Source organism: Triticum urartu, chromosome 2A (genome assembly GCF_056163025.1).
Source record: "Triticum urartu cultivar PI428250 chromosome 2A, HENAU_Tu73, whole genome shotgun sequence".
Taxonomy (NCBI): domain Eukaryota; kingdom Viridiplantae; phylum Streptophyta; class Magnoliopsida; order Poales; family Poaceae; genus Triticum; species Triticum urartu.
The window spans coordinates 38,420,320-38,442,402 of NC_141874.1; the positions used below are offsets into that span (position 1 = coordinate 38,420,320).

The 22,083-nt window shown below is 49.0% G+C and overlaps 1 protein-coding gene across 1 annotated transcript; it reads left to right on the plus strand.

The window, feature by feature from the left end:
• Positions 1–7,311: 7,311 nt before the first annotated feature.
• On the plus strand, positions 7,312–8,577 carry LOC147983392 (uncharacterized). Its single transcript, XM_087540713.1, has 3 exons — positions 7,312–7,388; positions 7,468–7,585; positions 7,645–8,577. The coding sequence occupies exons 1-3, from the start codon at positions 7,312–7,314 to the stop codon at positions 8,449–8,451; spliced, it is 1,002 nt and encodes a 333-aa protein (XP_087396839.1). The 3' UTR covers positions 8,452–8,577.
• The last annotated feature ends 13,506 nt before the right edge of the window (positions 8,578–22,083 follow it).

A 22,083-nucleotide genomic window follows, 5' to 3' on the forward strand; every position in this document is an offset into this window, starting at 1 on the left:
CATATGTCGTGGTAGAAAACCTTACAAATTAAACGATGTAACTATTCTACCTATGCAATAAAGTCGCCATGATGGCATTCACTACGGGAACAGGGCTCTAAGCCGACAGCCAAATGTATGCCAACGGCCGCCGTCGGCCTAATCCGAGCTATGCCGACAGCTAGGTCCTGGCCGTCGGCGTACAATGGCCGTCGGGCTATCCCCGTCTATGCCGACAGCAGCCGTCGGCACATAACAGCCGTCGGCTTATCCCAGACTACCCCTACAGCTGCCGTCGGCATAGATGCGGGCCCGCCGACAACACTCATCACGGCCGGCTAACGACGTCAAATCTATGCCGACGGCCGTGACGGGTGGCCGTCGGCATAGATACGGGTGACACGTCACCGATCCAGAGCGCACCGACCAGGACCTATGCCGACGGCAGCCATCGGCATAGCTGACACGTCATCGATCCGCGGCGCTGTCCATCTGCCCTGGTCGCAGCTATGCCGACGGCTTTGCCGTCGGCATAGTTTTTTTTTTCTTTTTTTCTTTTTTCCATATAGTATTATTATTATTATTATTATTAAGCATACAGTATGTGTTAATAAGCATACATATAGATTGTGTTAATAAGCATACATATAGTATGTGTTAATAAGCATACATATAGTTTTTTTCTTTATTATTATTATTTAACTAACTTACATACAGTATGTGTTAATAAGCATACATACATTATTTTTCGGTTCTGTACAGAGCGGTGTGACCCCCCTCACGAACGGTGCCGCCGCCAACCGGCAACTGGAATGGGGAACAGCCGCATCGGGTCTATACGAAGGGGACTTTGCTCCAAGTGTTTATATATATCGGATGACCTACCACAATCGGATGGTGTTATGCCATGTCCGAAGAGGCGGCACGCATCTCCGGGGTGTGGCCCCGTCACGGACGGCGCCGCCGCCGGCACCTGGAGGGGGGGAACGGACGCGTCGGGTCTACATGGAGTGGATGTATCTGTGGGTTTGGCCCGGATGTTGCTCCCGGGTGTCCTTATGGGCGGACCTGACACAACCGGGTGGAGAGGTCCACTGGTCAAAGCCCGTCCGTGCAAAGTCAAAGGGCTAGATCCCGTGGTCAAACGCTATAGGGTTAGCCGGGACGGGGGCCCTGGGAGGTAGCAATGCCACCGGAGCGTCGTACCGGGCCATCATACATGCGGGGTGGTGTTGTGGCATGTCCGAAGAGGCGGCACGCGTCTCCGGGGTGTGGCCCCCGTCACGGACGACGCCGACGCCGGCACCTGGAGGGGGAAACGGACGCGTCGGGTCTACACGGAGAGGATCTTGCTGTGGGTCTGGCCCGGATGTTGCTCCCCGGTGTCCCTTTGGGCCGACCTGACACAACCGGGTGGAGAGGTCCACTGGTCAAAGCCCGTCCGTGGGAAGTCAAAGGGCTAGATCTTGTGGTCAACCGCTCCAGGGTTAGGCGGGACGGGAGCCCTGGGGGGTAGCAATGCCACCGGAGCATCGTACCGCGCCTCATACATGTGGGGTGGTGTTGTGGCATGTCCGAAGAGGCCGCACGCGTCTCCGGTGCGTGGCCCCCCTCACGGACGGCGCCGCCGCCGGCACCTGGAGGGGGGAAACTACCGCATCTGGTCTACACGGAGTGGATTTAGCTGTGGGTTTGGCCCAGATGTTGCTCCCCGGTGTCCCTCTGGGCCGACCCGACACAACCGGGTGGAGAGGTCCACTGGTCAAAGCCCATCCGTGCAAAGTCAAAGGGCTAGATCTCGTGGTCAACCGCTCTAGGGTTAGGCGGGACGGGGGCCCTGGGGGGTAGAAATGCCACCGGAGCGTCGTACCGGGCCCTCATACATGCGGGGTGGTGTTGTGGCATGTCCGAAGAGGCGACACGCATCTCCGGGGTGTGCCCCCCATCACGGACGGCGCCGCTGCCGTCACCTGGAGGGGGGGAAACGGACGCGTCGGGTCTACACGGAGTGGATGTAGCTGTGGGTTTGGCCCGGATGTTGCTCCCGGGTGTCCCTATGGGTAGACCTGACACAACCGAGTGGAGAGGTCCACTGGTCAGAGCCCGTCCGTGGGAAGTCAAAGGGCTAGATCTCGTGATCAACCGCTCCTGGGTTAGGCAGGACGGGGGCCCTGGGGGGTAGCAATGCCACCGGAGCATCGCACCGGGCCCTCATACGTGCGGGGTGGTGTGGTGGCATGTCCGAAGAGGCGACACGCATCTCCGGGGTGTGCCCCCCGTCACGGACGGCGCCGCTGCCGTCACCTGGAGGGGGGGAAACGGACGCGTCGGGTCTACACGAAGTGGATGTAGCTGTGGGTTTGGCCCGGATGTTGCTCCCGGGTGTCCCTATGGGTAGACCTGACACAACCGGGTGGAGAGGTCCACTAGTCAGAGCCCGTCCGTGGGAAGTCAAAGGGCTAGATCTCGTGATCAACCGCTCCTGGGTTAGGCGGGACGGGGGCCCTGGGGGTAGCAATGCCACCGGAGCATCGCACCGGGCCCTCATACATGCGGGGTGGTGTGATGGCATGTCCGAAGAGGCGGCACGCGTCTCCGGGGCGTGGCCCCCCCTCACGGACGGCGATGACACGGCAGTAGACGGATCAGGCACTCGCATAGTTACCGGATCAGGCACTCGGTAACGGTACCCCTCAGTCAGTTGCTCTCCTATGTATCACCTTTCGCAAGACCATAGAAAATATTTATATCATAAGAAATGTTGCTAACCATAGAAAAAATTCGGTTCAAAAAAAATATATGTGATATTTTAGAAAATTGTTGTACAATATAAAAAGAAGATCATGTCATTAAAAATAATGTTTCAAACCATTAAAGAAAATGTATGGTACATTTTAAATAATGTTCGTGCATGTAAAAAATATGTATACCATGTATCATTTTTAATATAATTATATACCATGTATCATTCAAAAAAATGCAAGAACGTGTATTTGAAAATATTTAATATCTACGTGTATATAAAAAAGTATTATATATATATATATATATGAAACTTTTCAATGCGCATGAAAATAATATACACTAAAAATATATTTGAAGACAGTTAATAATATATGCCACGTGTGTAATTAACATGTATACGGCTAGTTTGTAATTAATATGTATAAAAAAATACACCTATGCCTACGGCTTAGCCGTCGGCATATATGCCACGTGGCGTGGTTAATATATGCCGACGGCTAAGCCGTCGGCATAGGTCCCCTTATCCACTCGCGGCCCACCCTCCTCCACTCGTTCTTTCCCACACCCGCAGCCTCATCCACTCGCAGCCCACAGCCCACCGCCGACCGCCGCCCGCGCTGCCGCCGCCGCCCGCCGCTGCTCCCCGCCTCCCGCGACTCTCCCCGCCGCCCGCCAGCCACTGCTCCCCGCCTCCCGCCACTCTCCCCTTCCCTCGCCTGTCCCCCCTCCCCACCGCTCCACCCCCTCCCTTCCCCTCCCCTTCTCGCGCCGCCGCCGCCACGCCAGCTCTCTGCCGCCCGCCCGCCGCCGCTCCACCCACGTCGTCGCCATCTCGTCTCCACCCCAGCTCTCTGCCCCGCAACGAACCGGGCCCTGCCCCGCCTCGGCCCCTCCCCGAGCACGCCTGGCCACGGCTCCGGCTAGCCCGCGACCCTGCCCGGCCGGCCCTGGTGCTAGCTCCGGCCCGCGACCGTCCCTCCCGTCCCCTCCATCGCGGTGACGCCCCTCTGCCCGGTGAGCTATGCTCTTTTTTTTTAATTTTTCCTACTGTGACATTCATAGTTTCATGTTTATTTGCTGCAAATAACTACTATGTGGATGGTGTATTCAGCCCCTAAGTCTATTCACATATGCATGCAAAATAAATTTTTGAGTTGATGTTTGTGTGAGATATATGATGTTTGTGTCTAAATCCTTGCTATGTGACATTTAGTTTCTAAAATAGTTGTGTGAGATGTGCTCCAAAATTGGCATATGATGAGTGGTTATTTAATCATGATGATCTTGCTAAAAAAATTGAAGGACAATATTTGACACTTGACGAAATATGATTTTTTTCATAGTTTAAAGTGTCAATGCTTAACCTTTTTTTGCACTTGGTCGAATTAACAGGATTTGTGGTGTTCCATCTTCGTGGAGTAACCGTCGACGTTGGAGGTGTTGGTCCACGATCGTCCCTCCTTTGATCGACTACATCCTCTACATCGGAGGGTGAGCAACAATTCCATGACCTCGTCCACTTTTTTTCCATGTCACTAGATTAAATTTTCACATCAAGTCACGTAACCTAGGTCTCCCGTCCGAAAGGGTTGCATTGATAAATATGCATTCAATTGCATATTTATCACCGTAGCTCTTTCGGATTGTCCAGCGCTTTCCACGGACAGCCCGAGGATGTGTAGATTGGGTACGTTGTTCATGCTCTACCCCGTTCCGAGACAGGATTTCGGCGGCGCCTCCCTGTTGTTCTCCGGATGCACATTCTCTCGGCATTTTGCCGAGACGTGTATTTGGAGAATAGCGGGGAGGTGCTGCCGAAATTTTGTCTCGGAATGGGGTAGAGCATGGACAACGTACTCAATCTACACATTCTCGGGTGGGATTAGGACCCATCTTTACCTATTAGAGATGTAGGTGGATTAAATGTCGATTCTCGTCAACCTTGTAAAAAATAAAATATTGATGTGAGTAATTTAAATGAATCCTTAATTTTGTTGTGTGGCTTCCAATAAAGCAGAGATGGCAGATAATCAGTGGATGTATAGTGGGTTTTTCCGTCGGAATCAAGTAACAACAGAGTGGGTCGAGAAAACTGATGTGTTTTTGAAAGAGATATTCCGTAGTCCAATGGGGATGGTGCCAGAATGCCCGTGTGCCAGATGTAAGAGACGTATCCGCAGAGATAAGAGTGAGATGACTAAGCACCTTCGCACGCATGGATTTATGCCCAGCTTTAATATGCCTATAAACTTTGCCCAGCGGGACTGTGGTAGAGAGGATGTGATACGACAACGCGTCGCTGGTTATGAGGACGATGGGGTTAGAGACATGCTAGATGATGTCTTTGCTGCACAGCCGACACCTCCGTCACATCCAGCGAATGAACCGGAGGAGCCGGAGGAAACCGCAAAGGCCTTCCTGGAAATCTTGGCCTCGTCAAAGAAACCTCTCTATGAGGGTGCCAAGCTGTCTGTGCTGGATGCCATCTCGCAACTGATGGCAGTCAAGGCTGAGTACGGCTGTAGCCGAGGTTGCTTCGAAGCATTTCTGGGAGTATGGGCTAGCAGCCTGCCTGAGGGCCATGAACTGCCAAAAACCATGTACGGTACGAAGAAAATCATGAAGGCGCTCTCAATGGACTATGAGAAAATACATGTTTGTCCAAAGAATTGCCTTTTGTTTAGGCATGAGTATGCGGATGACAAGTATTGTAGGAAGTGCGGTTCCTCTCGGTATATTGTGGTGGTCGATAAGCATGGTCAGAAGCAGCAGCTAAAAATCCCTGTGAAGGTTCTTCGGTATCTTGATTTTATAAAAAGACTGCAGCGCCTTTTCATCACCGAGGAGTCTGCCAAAATGATGAAGTGGCACAAGGAAGGGAAAAGGTACAATCCAAAAAAAATTGTACATCCATCAGGAGGTGAAGCATGGAAGTCATTCGATATAGAGTACCCGGAGGAAGCAGCCGAGGCTGGGAATGTCAGAATTTCTATAACAGGTGATGGGTTCAATCCATATGGTATGTCGTCTAATCCATATAGCTGTTGGCCCGTATTTGTTATTCCGCTGAATCTCCCTCCCGGCGCCATAATGCAACGCAAGACCATGTTCCTGTCGCTTATAATTCCGGGGCCTGAATATCCGGGGAAGAATTTGAGTGTGTTTATGCAGCCGTTGGTGGATGATTTGCACCATTCTTGGTACTTCCCGAGGTTGACATACGACCGACATCTGCAGAAAAATTTCTTGATGAAAGTTTGGCTACAATATTGCATGCATGACTTTCCCGGTTATGCCTTGTTCTGCGGATGGTGTACAAGTGGAAAGATGCCTTGCCCAGTGTGCATGCAGGCCTTGATTTTCATTTGGCTGAAGAAGGGTGGCAAGTATGTTGCATTTGACCTGCATCGACAGTTCCTCCCTCCAGACCATCCTGATAGGGAAGACAAGAAGAACTTCACAAAAGGCAAAGTTGTCCATGAAGTAAACGAGATTCCAACGTTTTCTGGTGCGGATGTGCTTGCTCAGCTGAAAGCTCTTAAGCCTGCTGGTGAGGGGAAAGGCAAAGTCAAAGGCAAAGGCAAAGGCAAAGCCACAGGCGAAGACGAGGGCGAGGGCAAAGGAAAAAGTAAAGGGAAATTTTTTGAAGGATATGGTGAGACGCACAACTGGACTCACATTACCCCGTTCACACAGCTTCCCTATTTTAAGGACCTCAAACTTCCATACAACATAGACGTGATGCACACCGAAAAGAATGTCGCAGAGCCCCTTTTTCACACGATCCTCAACATTCCTGATAAGACAAAGGATAATGTTAATGCTAGAGTTGATCAACAGAATATTTGTGATAGACCACGTCTACACATGCAGCCTCCCACAGGCAGTCGAAAATCTTGGTTCAAGCCAGATGCTGACTTCGTACTTAAAAAGGATCATAAGATGGAGACATTCAAGTGGCTGAAACACGTCGTGAAGTTCACTGATGGTTATGCGTCGAATATAAGTAAGGGGGTCAATCTTTCAACGGGCAGAGTGACCGGGCTCAAGAGTCATGACTATCATGTATGGATTGAGTGGATTATGCCGGTGATGGTTCGGGGCTATGTTCCCGAGCGTGTCTGGCGTGTGCTTGCGGAGTTAAGCCATTTCTTCCGCACGCTTTGTGCTAAAGAAGTATGTCCTGAGAAGATAAAAGAAATGCATAAGAAGGCGCCGGAGTTGATATGCAAGCTAGAGAAGATCTTCCCGCCAGGCTTCTTTACTCCGATGAAACATCTCCTTTTGCACCTCCCGAACGAGGTTTTGTTGGGGGGCCCTGTGCAGAATCGTTGGCAGTACGGCCCTGAGAGACAGAACAAGCATCTGAGACAGAAATGTGGAAACAAAGCTAAGATTGAAGCTTCCATAGCTGAGGCAGTTATCCTAGAGGAGGTGGCAGACCTCAGGACAGCCTACTATCCGGACCATGTTCCCACGTTGCACAATAAGGTGTCTCGATACAATACAGAAGAACCCAAGTATAAACCCAAGTTGCCTCTATTCATCGGGCAAGGTAGTAGGGCTGGATGCTCGAAATCTTATCTCATGCCACGAGATGAGTGGGAGGATGTCATGTTCTATATCTTGCACAACATCAAGGAAGTTGAGGATGAGTGGATGAGGTAATACCTTTGCACCATTCTTTTAGTCAATTCGTTATGTTCACTTTGCCTAGTTCTTATACCGCTTTTCTTATTGTAGTCGATTCGTTGAAGAAGAATGGACGGGAATGCTGCCTCCTTCTGAAGCGGAGGCACTTGCTCTTCTCCGAAAGGGTGCTGATGGAAGGAAAAATTTCGTTGCGTGGTTCATCGAGAAAGTAATTTTTCACACTTTCAATTAAACTCATGCACCCTATAATTTCAATTAAACTTGTAGGGAAATGATCTGACCGAATCAATGGATGAAGAATTGAGATGGGTTTCCATGGGTTTTGATCCTGTCGTCATGACATGCGAAAAGTATGATGTGAATGGGTATCGCTTCCATACAGAGGAGCACCAGAACAGTCGGCCTGATCCCAAAACCATAAATACCGGAGTCTTCACTGAAGGAGATAATAAAGTAGATTACTATGGAAGGGTAGGAAAAATATACGAGCTTACATTCAAACGTGGCCGCGAACACCTAAGTCTCACTGTGTTCAAATGCCGATGGTTCGACCCCAAAAAGGGTCTGAGACATACGCCTTCTGTTGGTTTAGTTGAAGTTAAACCATCAACCATCTATGCCGGAGCTGATCTCTTTATCGCCGCTACCCAGGCCACACAAGTATATTATCTGCCTTACCCATGCCAGAAAGAGTACCTAAAGGGTTGGGAAGTTGTGTTCAAGGTGTCGCCGCATGGTAAGCTACCGGACCCGAATGATGATGATTACTACAACATAAACCCCATGACATACGAGGGAGTGTTCTATCAAGAGGAACATGATGACGTGGTCCGAAACAACAAGGATGATGACTTGGGTTATGTTGACCTGGACCCAAACGACGACGACGCACGGATTGATGGTGAGGCAGTTGTGAATCAAAGAGACATAATTATGCTTGAAAAGTTAAATGAAGACGCTGACGATGAGGAAGAGCCTCCACCTCCGTCAGACAACGAAGAAGATATGCGTGATAGTGATGATGAGACCGGTCCACAAATAGATTACAATAGTGATGATTCATATGGGTTCTAGAAAATGTAAGTTCTTTTAATGATCATTACAATAGTATGCTTAATGTGCTCTTCTGGTATTAATGTTTTTCCTGTATGCTTGTTTAATTGATATCCTTACTAATTGTTTATTCTCTTCTCAATGCAGGTTTGCTAATCATGGGCAAGTCCAGCGGCGCTAGTTTCCTCAGTAAATTTAAAGGACTTACTCGGAGTGGACGAGCCCACAAGGTTCCCTCCCGACTACGCGAGGATGACACCTCACAGGGAGGTGGAGGGGTCGGGGGAGGAGAGCCTAGAGGAGGAGGTGGTGGGGGGAGAGCCCCTAGAGGAGGAGGAGGTGGGGGGAGAGGCAACCGGGGCAAAAAACTCCAGGCCGTGTCTGAAATAGGAGGGTCTTCTTCGATGCCCTCCTATACAGAGGCACCTTCTGAGTCTGAGGAGGAGGAGTATGTTCCTGATGGCGAGGAGGAGGAGGCCGAGGAGGAGGGTGAGGAGGAGGGCGAGGAGGGTGGAGGGGAGGTTGATCCCGCGTTGTGGGGTGACTTGCCACCGGGTTCTTCGCAGGGGTGGCTGCGTGGTAATGCCGGACTACCTACACCACCTTCTATCGAGGAGCACAAGTGGCTCATTGAACCTGTGGGGACAGAGTAAGTGCCTCTCAATCATATTTTCAACACATGACAACATTTTCTTATTGTACACATGGCAATCATTTGATTCTTTTGCAGAAACTGGATCCTTCGCGGAAAGGGCCGTAAACCGAACGGCCTTATCACTATTCTGTTGAAGGAGTTTTGGCCTGGCCTATTCTGCCCGCGGCCAGACAGGGACCCGCAGCAGCGGGTTTTGGCCACGAGCTGGGCCCACTACGAGGCTTGCAGCAACGCGGAGTACGGGACGACCGCTAAGGCCGTGATCACCAAATTTTGGGTAAGTTCTCTTCTGAATCACTTGTCTTCAGTTTCGTTCATAGTTTATCATTGAATCACTCAACTGATGCCTTGTTTGCTTCTGGTTTATGCATGATTGCAGCAACTCTATAGAGTTCTTGACGAGCACAAGGCCAGAGCCGACGTGGTCTTGCTTGCGGCTGCGAAGAAGAAAGCTCGTCAGTTGCGGTACGAGGTGCGCTGGGTTGCCGTCTCGCAGTACTACCACTACTACCTGCACCAAAAGATGACCAAAACTCAAGTGCAGAAGCTACGACTTACCTTGAGCAAGGAGCAGTTCATGATGGTAACTATTACTAACTTTTCATTGTTTCAAGCAGTCAACTATATGTTTCGTGCTCACATGTCATGCTTCCAAAATTTGCATAGGTTGTTCCTCGTTGGTGCTATGGAAGGCATGACGGATGGGCGAGTTTGGTGGATAGGTGGCTCGGCGCCGATGCAAAGTTTGCTGCCAAGAGCATCAAGGCCCGGGCTAACCGTGGAGACGACGGGACACACGGCCAAGGAAACAGGAACCACTGGGGCTTCAAGGCCATGAAGGTATATCTATGTGCATGATGCATTTTTTTTTCTTATTTACGTCATGTTCTTATGTATGGCTGACTTCTATTTGACGTTGTAGGAGGACAAGTTGAAGATGCCGCTCTCAGACATGGAGTCGTGGAAGCTGGCCCGCGAGCAGAGTCATCGCAAGGAGGGCGAGAGCCAGTACTACGGCAAGACCGAGGAGCACCTGGGGTCTTACATTCATCACTATCAGGAGTTGCATCCGGATGTTCCTATTGCTGAGGTCGCCCAGTCTCAGATCGACGACACGGCGGTGGTGGCCATCCAGGGGAAGAAGAATGGCCGGTATCCGTGTTTCGATGGCTTGATCACTCCTTCGATATCGTACACACAGCTTCGGGCTACCAACCAGAGCCAGTTAGAGAGTACGGGGCGTTCACAGACTCCCTTAGCCCGCCAGCATGCTGTAAGTACTTCCTCTTTATCTTTTTCTATCTTGCATTCTCAGTTTATTTTCAGCATTGCTCACTTAGAAACAACCTAAATTATGTAGGCATATAAGGAGTTTGTCGAGCATAGGAATCTCGAGGTGCGGGAGTACTTGAAACGAGTGAAGGCAAACGATGATTACAACCGTCAGATGATGACGGTTAGTTTTGCCCTCTTAAAACCAAGCTAAATTTTTGCACTTTCATTCCTTCTGATCTTCTAGTTTGCTTGTTTAACTAACATTCAGGCTATGTTGGCGTCTTGGACTAACCGCACGGATCCACCACAAATGGGACCCCCACCACCACCTGCGGGAGAACCCCCACACGTGCCCACGTTCGATGAATGGGTGGCACTAGGCAGTGATGATCCGGTTAGTACATTTGCCTAACTACTAGCAAACTAGTTCTCGTTCATGAAACACTATCATATCATATTTACCGTTAGAATCTTTTCTGAAACATGTAGGGGACCGGTGGCTCGACTCCTGCTCCGTCGACCCCAGTCACTCCGATCTGGCAGAGTGGTGGTGGTCGCGATGGCGGTTTTGGCGGAGGTGGTGGTGGTGGTTTTGGCGGAGGTGGTGGTGGTTATGGCAGAGGTGGTGGTTTTGGCGGAGGTGCTCTTGCTTGATGATTCCGTGCATGTGGCCATCGTGCCATGCCTTTCATATTCCTACTTTTATCATGTTTCATGTCTTGCACTACTTTTATGTTCATGAACTTCCGTCGGTGATGATCTTTAGATGATGTGATGAACTTGAGTATGTTTAGATGATGATGGTGAACTTGAGTATGTTTAGATGAACTTGAGTATGTTTAGATGAACTTGAGTATGTTTACATGATGAATTGTCATATTTCTGCATAATTTCATATTGTTCTGTTTTGAAATGCTGTCAAATGAATTGGAAAAGAGAAAACAGGGAAAATAAAAAAAAAATAAAAACTATGCCTACGGCAAAGCCGTCGGCATATATACGCCCAGGAGTTACCAGGGCTTGCCACGTGGCACATCTATGCCTACGGCAAAGCCGTAGGCATATGAAAATCTATGTCGACGGCTTTGCCGTAGGCATAGCCCTGCTGCCAGGAGAAACCAGGAGACGCCACGTGGCAGAGATATGCCGACGGCAAAAGCCGTCGGCATAGATTAATCTATGCCGACGGCTTTGCCGTAGGCATAGCCCTGCGACGTGGCATTGCGTGATTCGTCAGCGCTTTTGACGGCGCCGTCCGTTGCCGTCAGACGAAAAACACTGCCGACGGCTATACTATGCCGACGGCTGACGTCAGGCCGTCGGCATAGGCCCCTATGCCGATGGCTATACTATGCCGCGGTCTGACAAGACTACGCTGACGACATCTACGCCGACGGGGATATGCCGACGGCAGCCGTAGGCATATATCTATGCCGACGGCCTGGGGGCCTATGCCGACGGCCCGTGGCCGTAGGCATAGCCCGCGAGTCCGATAGTGATTTCCTCAACAAAAAAAAGCACTATGATCGTTAAGTTTCCCTGCAGCGGCAAGTGTCCAGCCAGCTACGCAGTGCAGCCCTGGCCAGTGTTCGCATGACCGAAGACTGAATCGTACCGATATTACTTAGGGGTATCTTCCATGTTATGATGCTACAATGGGAGACTTTGAAGATGATGAATAAATAATGGAGTCTTCACTTCGGAGGATATAGTTGACCAGCTCAAGGACAAGTAAGGTACCGAAATTTCGAGAACCACCACTTTGAAGGCTAGATTTGCGAAAAACACTACAATACATTTTTTTTTTGCAGAAAACACCGTCTCTACGGTAATCTTTTTGCAAAAAACACTGATCGGCGGATCGGGCTCAGTTAAGTGAGTTTATGACAAATAGGGCCCGTCAGTCATGCTGACGTGGCACTAATTTCTCACACCTTTACATGAAAACGTTTGCTGTACATGGGGCCCGCTTGTCAGCCTAACAAGCCTCTCTTTGGCATTCCATCGAACAACTTGCGTGCAGTGCACAGGCCACCGTCGCGAGGGCGCAAGGATCCCGCCGGTGGAGACCTCTGCCTTGGCTGGGGTTGGGACGAGCAGCGGGAGTGAGCAGCAGGCGCAGGCAGTGGGCGCGGCGAACAACGAGCAAGCAGTGGGCGCGGCGGCGAGCAGCGAGCGCGGCAGTAGCGAGGCGTGGCGCGGTGGTAACAGTGGCCGCGGCGAGCAGCAGGCGCGGCGGCAGCGGAGAGCAGCGAGGCGTGGAGGCCGCGACGAGCAGCGGCTGTGGTGGCAGAGAGACGCGGCGGCAGCGGGCGCGACGAGCAGCGAGGCATGGCGGCCGCGGCGAGAAGCGGGCGCGACGAGCAGCGGGCGCGGTGGCAGAGAGGTGCGACGGCCGGGGCGAGCAGCGGGCGCAGCGGCCGCGACGGCAGTGAGGCGCAACAGGTAGTGAGCAGCAGCGGATCTGGACGAATAGGTCCAGTGGCGGGAGGTTGACGAGCTCAGATTTTTTTCTTTTTTCTTTCAATGACAGGTGGACCCCACATGGCCACACATGATGATAACGTTAGCCAACGACGCGGTTACTTAGGCGGTGCCACGTCAGCCTGACTGGCGGGCTCTATTTGTCATAAACTCACTTAACTGAGCCCGATCCGCCGATCAGTGTTTTTTGCAAAAAGATTACTGTAGACATGGTGTTTTCTGCAAAAAAAAATATATTATAGTGTTTTTCGCAAACCTAGCCTACAAAGTGGTGGTTTCGTGCAATTTACTCCGAAATTTCTGTGGATGGGTATCCACAAGAGAGTAAAAACTATAAAGGAGAAAAGAGAATAGGGAGCCACATATACTTTGACTTTTTTTACTAAGTTATTCTAAAAGATAAGAGCTAACCGATCATCCTGATTAAATGTTTGAGTACTGTACTCCCTCTGTAATTTAATACTGTTAGAGACTCCAAAAATATCTTATAAAAAGTTACAGAGGTAGTAGTAGTAGTAGATTCAGGCGATTAGCATCATCTGCTCCCGGCTTGTTTGTTAGTGCGCGTTTGGATTTGCTTCATGGACAAATTATTCATTTTGATGGAAACAAATTTATATTTTATTGGGAGCTACGTATTTAATAAATATTACAATGGGGATATTCTTTCCCAGTCGATGGAAGCAAAAATTGCAAGCCATCCCAGTCACTTTATTGGACGAATGTTCGACTCGGTAAGATCTACAGAGAACTGCCATCTCAAGAGAAATTTATGTTTCATTTTTTTAGGGAATCCTTTTTTTTGCGGGGTTTAGGGAATCCTTTCTAGTTTATTAGATTTGGTGTCTTTTCGTTGACCCTGATACATTAGTATGCCGGCCTCCGTGGGATACAAATGTGGCCAACCCGAATAGTTCTTAGTTTACAAAATTATTCTTCGACTCTGATATCATTCACCATGCCATGCTTGTAGCCTAATCTTCTCAATGACTTGGATTCAGCCAATTCTAGTGGCAATAATATTTACCTATACCTTTTGAAAAATAATCGAGACCATTTGCATCCATTACATAATAAATCATACATACTTACCCAGGGTAAAAGACACAACAAAAGATGATATATTGAAGAACCGCTTATCTCTAGTGCAGTTACCTATTCAACTGGAGTTCAATTGGCAAACTGGATCCACTTGCTGAAATAACTTAGCACTGTCCGGGTCTAAATTAATAGTGCAAATAATGTTGTCATTGAATGCGAGCTGGAACTTTCTTCCTAGTCAGGCAAGGAAGTATATCCAATGGTACGTCTGCGACGTGTGGCCATTGGATGCAAGCGGCCTTGAAGATCTATGTAAAGCTCTTCCATACCTACATGCTCTAGACCCATTTCTTCAGTATTCTTCTAATGCCTCATCTGAATTAAGCTGTGCCTTTCAACTGTATACTCATCTCATCACATAGTCGGGACCAATTATCCTCCCTGAATCAGGTCTCCCGGTAAAGCAATGTTCCTTTTATAATGGTGGAAACGAACTTTCACACCATCTATCCTTATGGAATGCTCACCTTACGTCCTGCATGACTAACAATGTTGAACCGATGTAGCTAGCCGTGTCCCATGAACAATGCTTATCATAATGGTTGCATGCTTGAAGATATCATAAGGTCTGAGAGCGTGAACTATTTTGTTAGTAGAAAGATGCGGCAACTCTGCAGTAGTACTGTGCAACTGGACAAACACTTCTATCTGAATTAGGTACACTGTTTCAGTAGTGAAATTACTGTGAAATGTACCTTCTCATTGAACAAGTTGTTTTGCAACTAAAGAAAGAACAAGTTATTTTTCTTTCAGAAATATTTACGTGTATCTTCAGAGAAAACAGAAAGAAAATATTCTCTATGAGCTATCATCTACGTTGCACGGATACTTCAAAAATCACGTGTATCCAGCCGGATACTGCCCCGACACAGCCCGATACGTATCCCGTAAGTATCCCTCGATTTTGTAATTTTTTTAAAAATAATGTTTGATAATTCTAGGATACTTCTGCGATACTTTTTGGATACCTGAAACCCCTCGTTCGAAGCGAAATCCCCTCAATAGTAAAGGCACATCTTTTGAAGATACCCAACATGGGTGTGAGTTCATGCCAAAATATGACTGTCAATATTTTTGTTCAATTAAAAGGTGAGCAAGAGAAAGTCGATGTACTAATTGGAACAACAAACTCGGAAAAATCCCACTGCTAATTAATGAAAGTGGACCAAGTGCAAGAAAACAAAGGGAACAATCCTATTAAGGCATGCTTTGACCTAGAAGCTCTATTTTGTTTTCAATATTTTTAATAATTAATATGCGTAACATCTATATAAAAACGTATCGCCGTATCCATGTTTTCAGAAAATTGGCGTATCAAGCGTATCCCCGTATCGCGTATCCGATACGTATCCAAGTATCTGTGCAACGTAGGCTATCATCTTCATGAAGTTTTTCTCCCACGTCAGTTCAGTTGGTGTGCTTTCTGCCATCTCAACGAGGCAAATCCAGTTGGGCGGGCGCACATTTAAATTTTCAGAAATCTGTTGCCTAGTCCATGTTATGAAAACAAACAGGTCAGTTGATTGCAACATGTGAAGTGTGCTTTTTTCGGTTTTGTGTTGTCTTGGCCAATACAGAGTGATTCAGCTCATCCGTTATCTTATAGTACACCTATCCTTCTCACGGGGCACCAAGGTACCATAAAAATCATGTACTCAGTATTCTTCAAATATCTTACTAATATATATACCTTTCAGCTGTATAGTCATCTCGGAAGTGTAGTATTATTTGATCATTCAAACGTCAGTCATAACTTTACCATTTATAAGGGCATCGGCAGTTCGGCTCCCTCTTCACCCCATCCGTTGTGAAATTAATATATCACAGTTTTCTTGTTTTTCATAGTACCAATATTAAGTTGCTGAAGGCACATCGGAAACTAGCCATGGATTACGTTGAGCCACTCGACGTGGCTCAACATGTAAATGGTAATTGCATGCCGCTTGATGCAATTTACTAGTACAACACCACAGGGATCTCACTTGAATGTTAAGAAGCATATTCACCCCCTGCTCCTACAAGTCGATTAGGTACATGAGATTCGATAATCTGCATGCATGTCTCATATTTTCTGGTACGAAAACTACTTGGTGTAATGGGTAGTGTGCATCCACTTGCAGCCAACACTTGTCCACCCCGTTCAAACATTTTCTTCCATCCAAGGGAAAGCAAGACTCTAGATAGATTAACAGGTGCCAAAGAATAGAATGAGAATAATTTGAATCAAGTATCACCTATAATAATTATGAAGTTTTCATTAATCTCAATGTCGCATTAAGAAGATACACACATGCCAATCTAGCTCTCGTATGGACACATGCTACATAGGAACACTGGCGTGATCATCTTTGCTCTCTCTAGGTGAACCAGAAGATTTTTTGTGTTCTTTTAGAAAGGGAGGATCAACCCATCTTTATTATTATGTTATTCAACAGAATCTGACGAAATAAATACAAAGCTCATTCCAAAGCCACCTTCCAGGAAACAGTGGCTACACCTACAAGTACAATGATGTGCCTTGGCTGCACCAACGCACAACATCTAATCCAGTGGCCTCAAGAAGCCGCCCCTTGGCAAGCCAAGAGCACCAACCAGTCTAGGCGACCGACAGCACGCAGAGTTGTGGAGCTCCGAGGAAGAAGAAGCGGCGCTGCGATGAGACGGCGCCAACAGTTGGTATCAGAGCCACAACGTTCGAGGGGCGGCCGTTGCGCGCTGTGGCGTCCGCGGCGTGCGCGAGCGGCATGGAGGCATCGGACTCGCCGCGCGGCGAGCGCGTGGCGATGGCGACGCGCGGCGAGTCCGCGGCTGTGCGGTATGATGTCGTGCGCGCGAAGGGCACGGTGGTCGCGGAGACAAGGAGGTCGTGGAGGACCTGCGTGGTGGCGCAGAGGTCGTGGTGGCGCGGCGTGGCGGCATGGAGTTGTTGCGCTGCGGTTGAGGCCGCAGCGGTGCAGGGCAATAAGCCGTGGCGGCGAGCCGGGCGTGACCGATGCGTGTTATGGGTGCGCACTGGACGCGTCGGGACCATGGGCGCGCGTACGAGCGTGCGGTTGACGTTGGGAGGAGGCGTATGTCGCCGTTGTGCTCGAGTTCGGCTACATCCTTCCGGCGTTTGTCGCTGGCGGCTGCCATGGCGGACACGGAGGCGGCGCGCTGTGAGCGTCTGGTGCGGTCGGGCTCATCGGGCGCGTTGGGTGCGCGCGGGACGTGCGGGATGCACTGGCGTGGTCGGGCTCGTCAGGCGCGTCGGGTGCGCGTGGGACGTGCGGGGCGCCGAGGGACGTCGGGCGTGTGTCACCGGCGGAGGAGCTTGGCGTATGTCGCCGGAGACGTGACGGAGCACGGATGGACCAGTGTCATTGCGTTAGGTCGGATCCGTGGCGGTGCAATCGGCGTCGTTGCGCCAGGTTGGGTCCGCAGGCTGGGTCACGGTCAAGAAGACATCGACGACGGGAGCTGCAACAACTCCGACAACGAGATCATGGCTTAGGGGGTGAGTGTTGAAAATAAGCCATGCCTGTGACATTGGTCTCCGGTACGTGCGCGCGCTCCGGGTCCGGCTCGTAAGGCAGTGGCTGTTAGCTAGAGTTGTGGGCTGTTTGTGGCCGGGTCGTTTGGATGATGAGAAGGCTACGGAAGGCTTGACCGTGCATGTAGGTAGTGGGTTGCTAGCTGCATGTAGTTTGTTAGCTCTAGTGAATTATCTTGAGAAAGATAAGTAAGAAGTGGCCGGTAGGCCGGGCCACGCATCATGGAGTGATTCCAGGACGTGAGGGCTGAAGGAAACCATGTAGCGCATGTGATTGTCATCGGGAGAGATAAGGAAAAGCTAATTTTCTCCTTGGTGAATGTGTGCGTGCGTGTGTGTTCTCATGTGTTCTTGAGAGAGACAAAGAGAGAGGATAGAGTTGTGGAGCTCCGAGGAAGAAGAAGCGGCGCTGCGATGAGACGGCGCCAACACTGCGTGCTCACGCTCTAGGATGTGCCGATGCCATCTTCCACCGTCCCATGTTCGGGAGGGATCATCGCATTGATCTTGTCAGGGTTAACTATCGTCGACGTCACCAAGATGCCTGACAATGCCTCCAACTTGCGCGCGTCCATCAACCCCCCTCTAATGCTAAGGCTCCACTACACCATGCCGTCGAGACCTGCCGTCTTCAATGCGGTAGATGTGACACCGCTCCACCTGTTGGCCCCTCTAGTTAGTATCTGCTCCAAAACAATGCCCACGGGAGGGAAAACATCACCAAAGTGTCCGTCATCATCCGATCCGGGAGACCCAGATCTAGGGTTTCTCCTGGAGTAGATGCCCACTAGAGGAAGAGGCGCATGCCATCTGCACGTGCCGCCAATGAACCCAAATGGCACCCACCACCACATAGCTCTAACGGCGATGCCTTCAAGAAGGACAAAACGCCTTGAGCACCATTGCCGCCTACCGCAGTTAGGGTTTTCATCTGAGAAGAAATGATGTGGGAAGAGGTAGGGCAGACCCAAACGCCGTCTCTAGGAAAAAGATAGGCGCCGTCAAGCGTCGTCACTGTCGCGACTGGCCGAAGCTGACCAGGGAGTTACCCCAATCTGGACCTCCACCACCCGCTCCGCCCCAGCCCGATGACCGGCTAGCATCCAGCGTGGAGATGTCGGGTGAGACGTAGTGCACCTAGTAGGGAATGGAGGTAGAGGAAAGATAGGAGCCACCGGCCGTCGGGATAGCTAGCCACGACACCAACCCACTGGTAGATCGCTGGCCACCCAAGCTGACCCCCGGCACCCGCTAGCCCCACCACGCCACCGGACAGGGAGGCCACACCAGGGGCCGCCACCCCGGATCAAATGCCCTCCGGCATGAGGGAGCAACACAGGACCGGACGGAGCCACCACTCTAGATCTAGGGCCCTCCACCCCTTCCACCAAGCTGGATCAGCACGACCCCGCCCCCACCTTCCTTGGACGCGGCTCGGACTTGGCCGGTGTATGCATCAGGCGGGGGGTGATGGATCGGGTGGAGGATGAAGCCTGGCGGCGCTAGGGCTTTCACCCTCGAGTCGCACGCACGGGGCAACGCAAGGGTACCGGTTCTATCATTCTCACGTGGAAGCACCGCACACCATACGTGTGTGACCTGTGTGACAGGTGAACCGGATGATTGACCATAGTACTCCCTCCGTTCCTTTATATAAGGTGTATTTATTTATCCCAAAAATATCACAATGTAATATAAGGTGTATTTCTCTTTTCCTCTCGATTTTCCGTGCATGCCCTTCCACCATTCATTACCCGCCTTAGATAAAAAGTAGTACGTATTTCCCAATAGAAAGGTAGTAAAAGAAGTATCTTTCTCCCTGATTGCATGCACTCACATTTCTCTCTCTCTCTCAGCCCACTGACTGATTTTATTGTGGCACAACGAGATTTAATTGCCTTTTATTAGGCCGCTGGTTATTTAGTTGGCACAAATTAAGCTACTAACCACCTAATTAGTTAAGGATACTTTTGTCCTCAATTCCATGCCTTGATCACCGCGCTCAGAAAAATACACTTTATATAAAAAAACGAAGGGAGTATTGGGTAACGACGGATGAAAATATACTACATCTTAAACTCGCAATTAATGGTCTCCGCCAGCTCTAGTTGGATCAATCGTACTAGCCGGGACATTCATCACACACCCCCAACAAGTTCAGCTGATTTTTGCCAAAAATGTTCGTTTGGATACTTCCCAAAGAGCTAATCATAGGTTCAGACAAAACCAAGCTTTAATACTAATTACGAACAAAAATTGGCAAACTAAGAAGACTAAGATTTATATTGTTTTTAATTCACTATAAGACAAAACCAAGCTTTAATACTAATTACGAATAAAAATAGGCAAACTAAGAAGACTAAGATTTATATTGTTTTTAATTCACTACAAGTTCAAGTCTACGAGGGTGGGCTCTCCGAGGGCATAATGATATTGTCTCAGAGCGTACACTCTTTTGTCTGCGAGGAGTATAGCTTACACTCTTGACAAGATATACATCAAGTTTAATAAAAGGGATTCATGCATCACTCTGATGCAGAGGCCGGAAGTAATTCTTTTTTTTTTTCTAAAAAAAAGATATAGATCAAGTTTTGCAGTGTTGATTATTCTGATCTTCTACAATATGGATTGTATATTCTGTGCGAATAGGCGAAAGCGTCTTACCCATCATGGGGACGCTGTTGCGTGTTATAAAGGCCAGGGGCGCACCTCCCTGGATAGCGCATACAGCAGTTGAGATTACAAACTTGAGAAGAAAGAAAGAGGTAGATATAAGGACTCTAGTTAAGATAAATGTCCTTCCTAACTACCTAACATATATGCGCAAGTAATGCAATCCTGCCACGCTACAACACGCTATGTAATTGTGTTTAACACCCTCCCTTAATCACAACTTCATCAAGTTGAAATTATGTTTGAAATCTTCAAAGCTTCATGTGGGAAGAGGCTTTGTGAATCCATCTGCTATCTGGTCCTTGGAATGCACAAAACGCATGTCAAGTTTCTTCTGAGCCACTCGTTCTCTGACAAAGTGAAAATCAACTTCAATGTGTTTTCTTGCACTCCATGAAATTAAATTGGGACCAAAAAATACTGCAAAGCCACCAATGGACCGCCTGTCATCCAGGCAGCCTGCCTAGTCAGAATCTGAGAAAGCACTCAAAAGTGTAGATGATGACTTACTAAAATTCAGACCAATATTGAGAGTATTCCTGACATATCGAACTATATGCTTTGCAGCAGTCCAGTGAACTATGGTGGGTGCATGAAGAAACTGACCGACCTTATTAACAGCAAAGGAGATATCAGGCCGTGTAAGTGTTAAATATTGAAGCGCACCTACCAGACTCCTGTATCTTATGCTGTCATCTTGACCCAAAGGCTGCTCTTCTGTAAGAGACAATTTTTCTGAACTTGATAGTGGAGTAGGTGAGGGTTTACACCCTTGCAAACCAGCTTTTTTTACCAGATCTGTTGCATACTTTTCCTGAGAGAGGTGAAGACCATTATCATGTTTCTTCACTTCTATCCCTAGGAAATAATGCAAGTCTCCAAGGTCCTTGAGAGCAAATTCTGTACTTAGATCCTTCAATAAGCCTGTGATAGCCTCATTAGATGAACTTGTGACAATAATATCATCAACATAGATGAGAACAAATATATGAGTGTTGCATTTGTTGTAAATGAACAAAGAGGTATCAGACTTTGAAGGGATGAAACCAAGTGCTTGCATTTTGTGACTCAACCGTGAGTACCATGCCCGAGGAGCCTGCTTCAATCCATATAAGGCTTTGTCAAGTTTACATACATGAGAAGGTGCATTCTTGTTTTCAAACCCAGGAGGTTGTTTCATATACACTTCCTCTTCCAGAACACCATGCAAAAACGCGTTCTGAACGTCTAGCTATCTAAGACTCCATCCCCTGGAAACAGCAATAGATAACACAAGACGGATAGTGGCAGCTTTTACGACTGGACTAAAGGTATCCTCATAGTCTATGCCATACCGTTGTTTAAAACCTTTTGCTACAAGTCTTGCTTTGTAACGATCAATAGTGCCATCATATTTTCTCTTAATCCTAAAAATCCACTTGTAGTCAATAAGGTTTTTACCTTGCCGTGGAAGAACCAAGTGCCATGTGTTGTTCCTCTTTAAGGCCATGTACTCTTCTTTCATTGCTTGTTTCCAATTTTCATCACCAAGGGCTTCCTCAAGTGAATACGGCTCGCCTGGTTCACCTGTAGAGAAGATCATGCCAAATTTTGTCATATGTTTGTAATTTACTGGTTGTATTACCCCCTGTTGGAGACGAGTATGTCGTGACGTGGTTGGCTTCGGCGCAGAAGATCCCATGGGAGCTGCAGCTGCTGATCCCGGGGTGGATTCGGTAGGATCCATAGCAGCCGCACCAGAAACAGAGGCCGGATCCTCTGTGCGTGGAGGCGAGGCAGCGACATGGGGCGGAGTCACACGCGCCACAGAAGATCCCACCGGACAGGGCTCGTTCCACAGCAATGATGACGCTGGTCCCCCGCGTGCGCCAGGTGTGGGGCCCGTTGGGCCCGGGCCAGTTGGCCGACGCAGATCCCGCCGCTTGTAGCAGAC

What these genes read in the sequence shown, in the direction of transcription:
- LOC147983392 (XM_087540713.1), top strand. Translation starts at nt 7,312, where the DNA reads ATGCCACGAGATGAGTGGGAGGATGTCATGTTCTATATCTTGCACAAC. An exon ending in GTTGAGGATGAGTGGATGAG is followed by an intron (nt 7,389 to 7,467) that starts GTAATACCTTTG and finishes TTCTTATTGTAG; the next exon opens with TCGATTCGTTGAAGAAGAAT. An exon ending in TTGCGTGGTTCATCGAGAAA is followed by an intron (nt 7,586 to 7,644) that starts GTAATTTTTCAC and finishes TTAAACTTGTAG; the next exon opens with GGAAATGATCTGACCGAATC.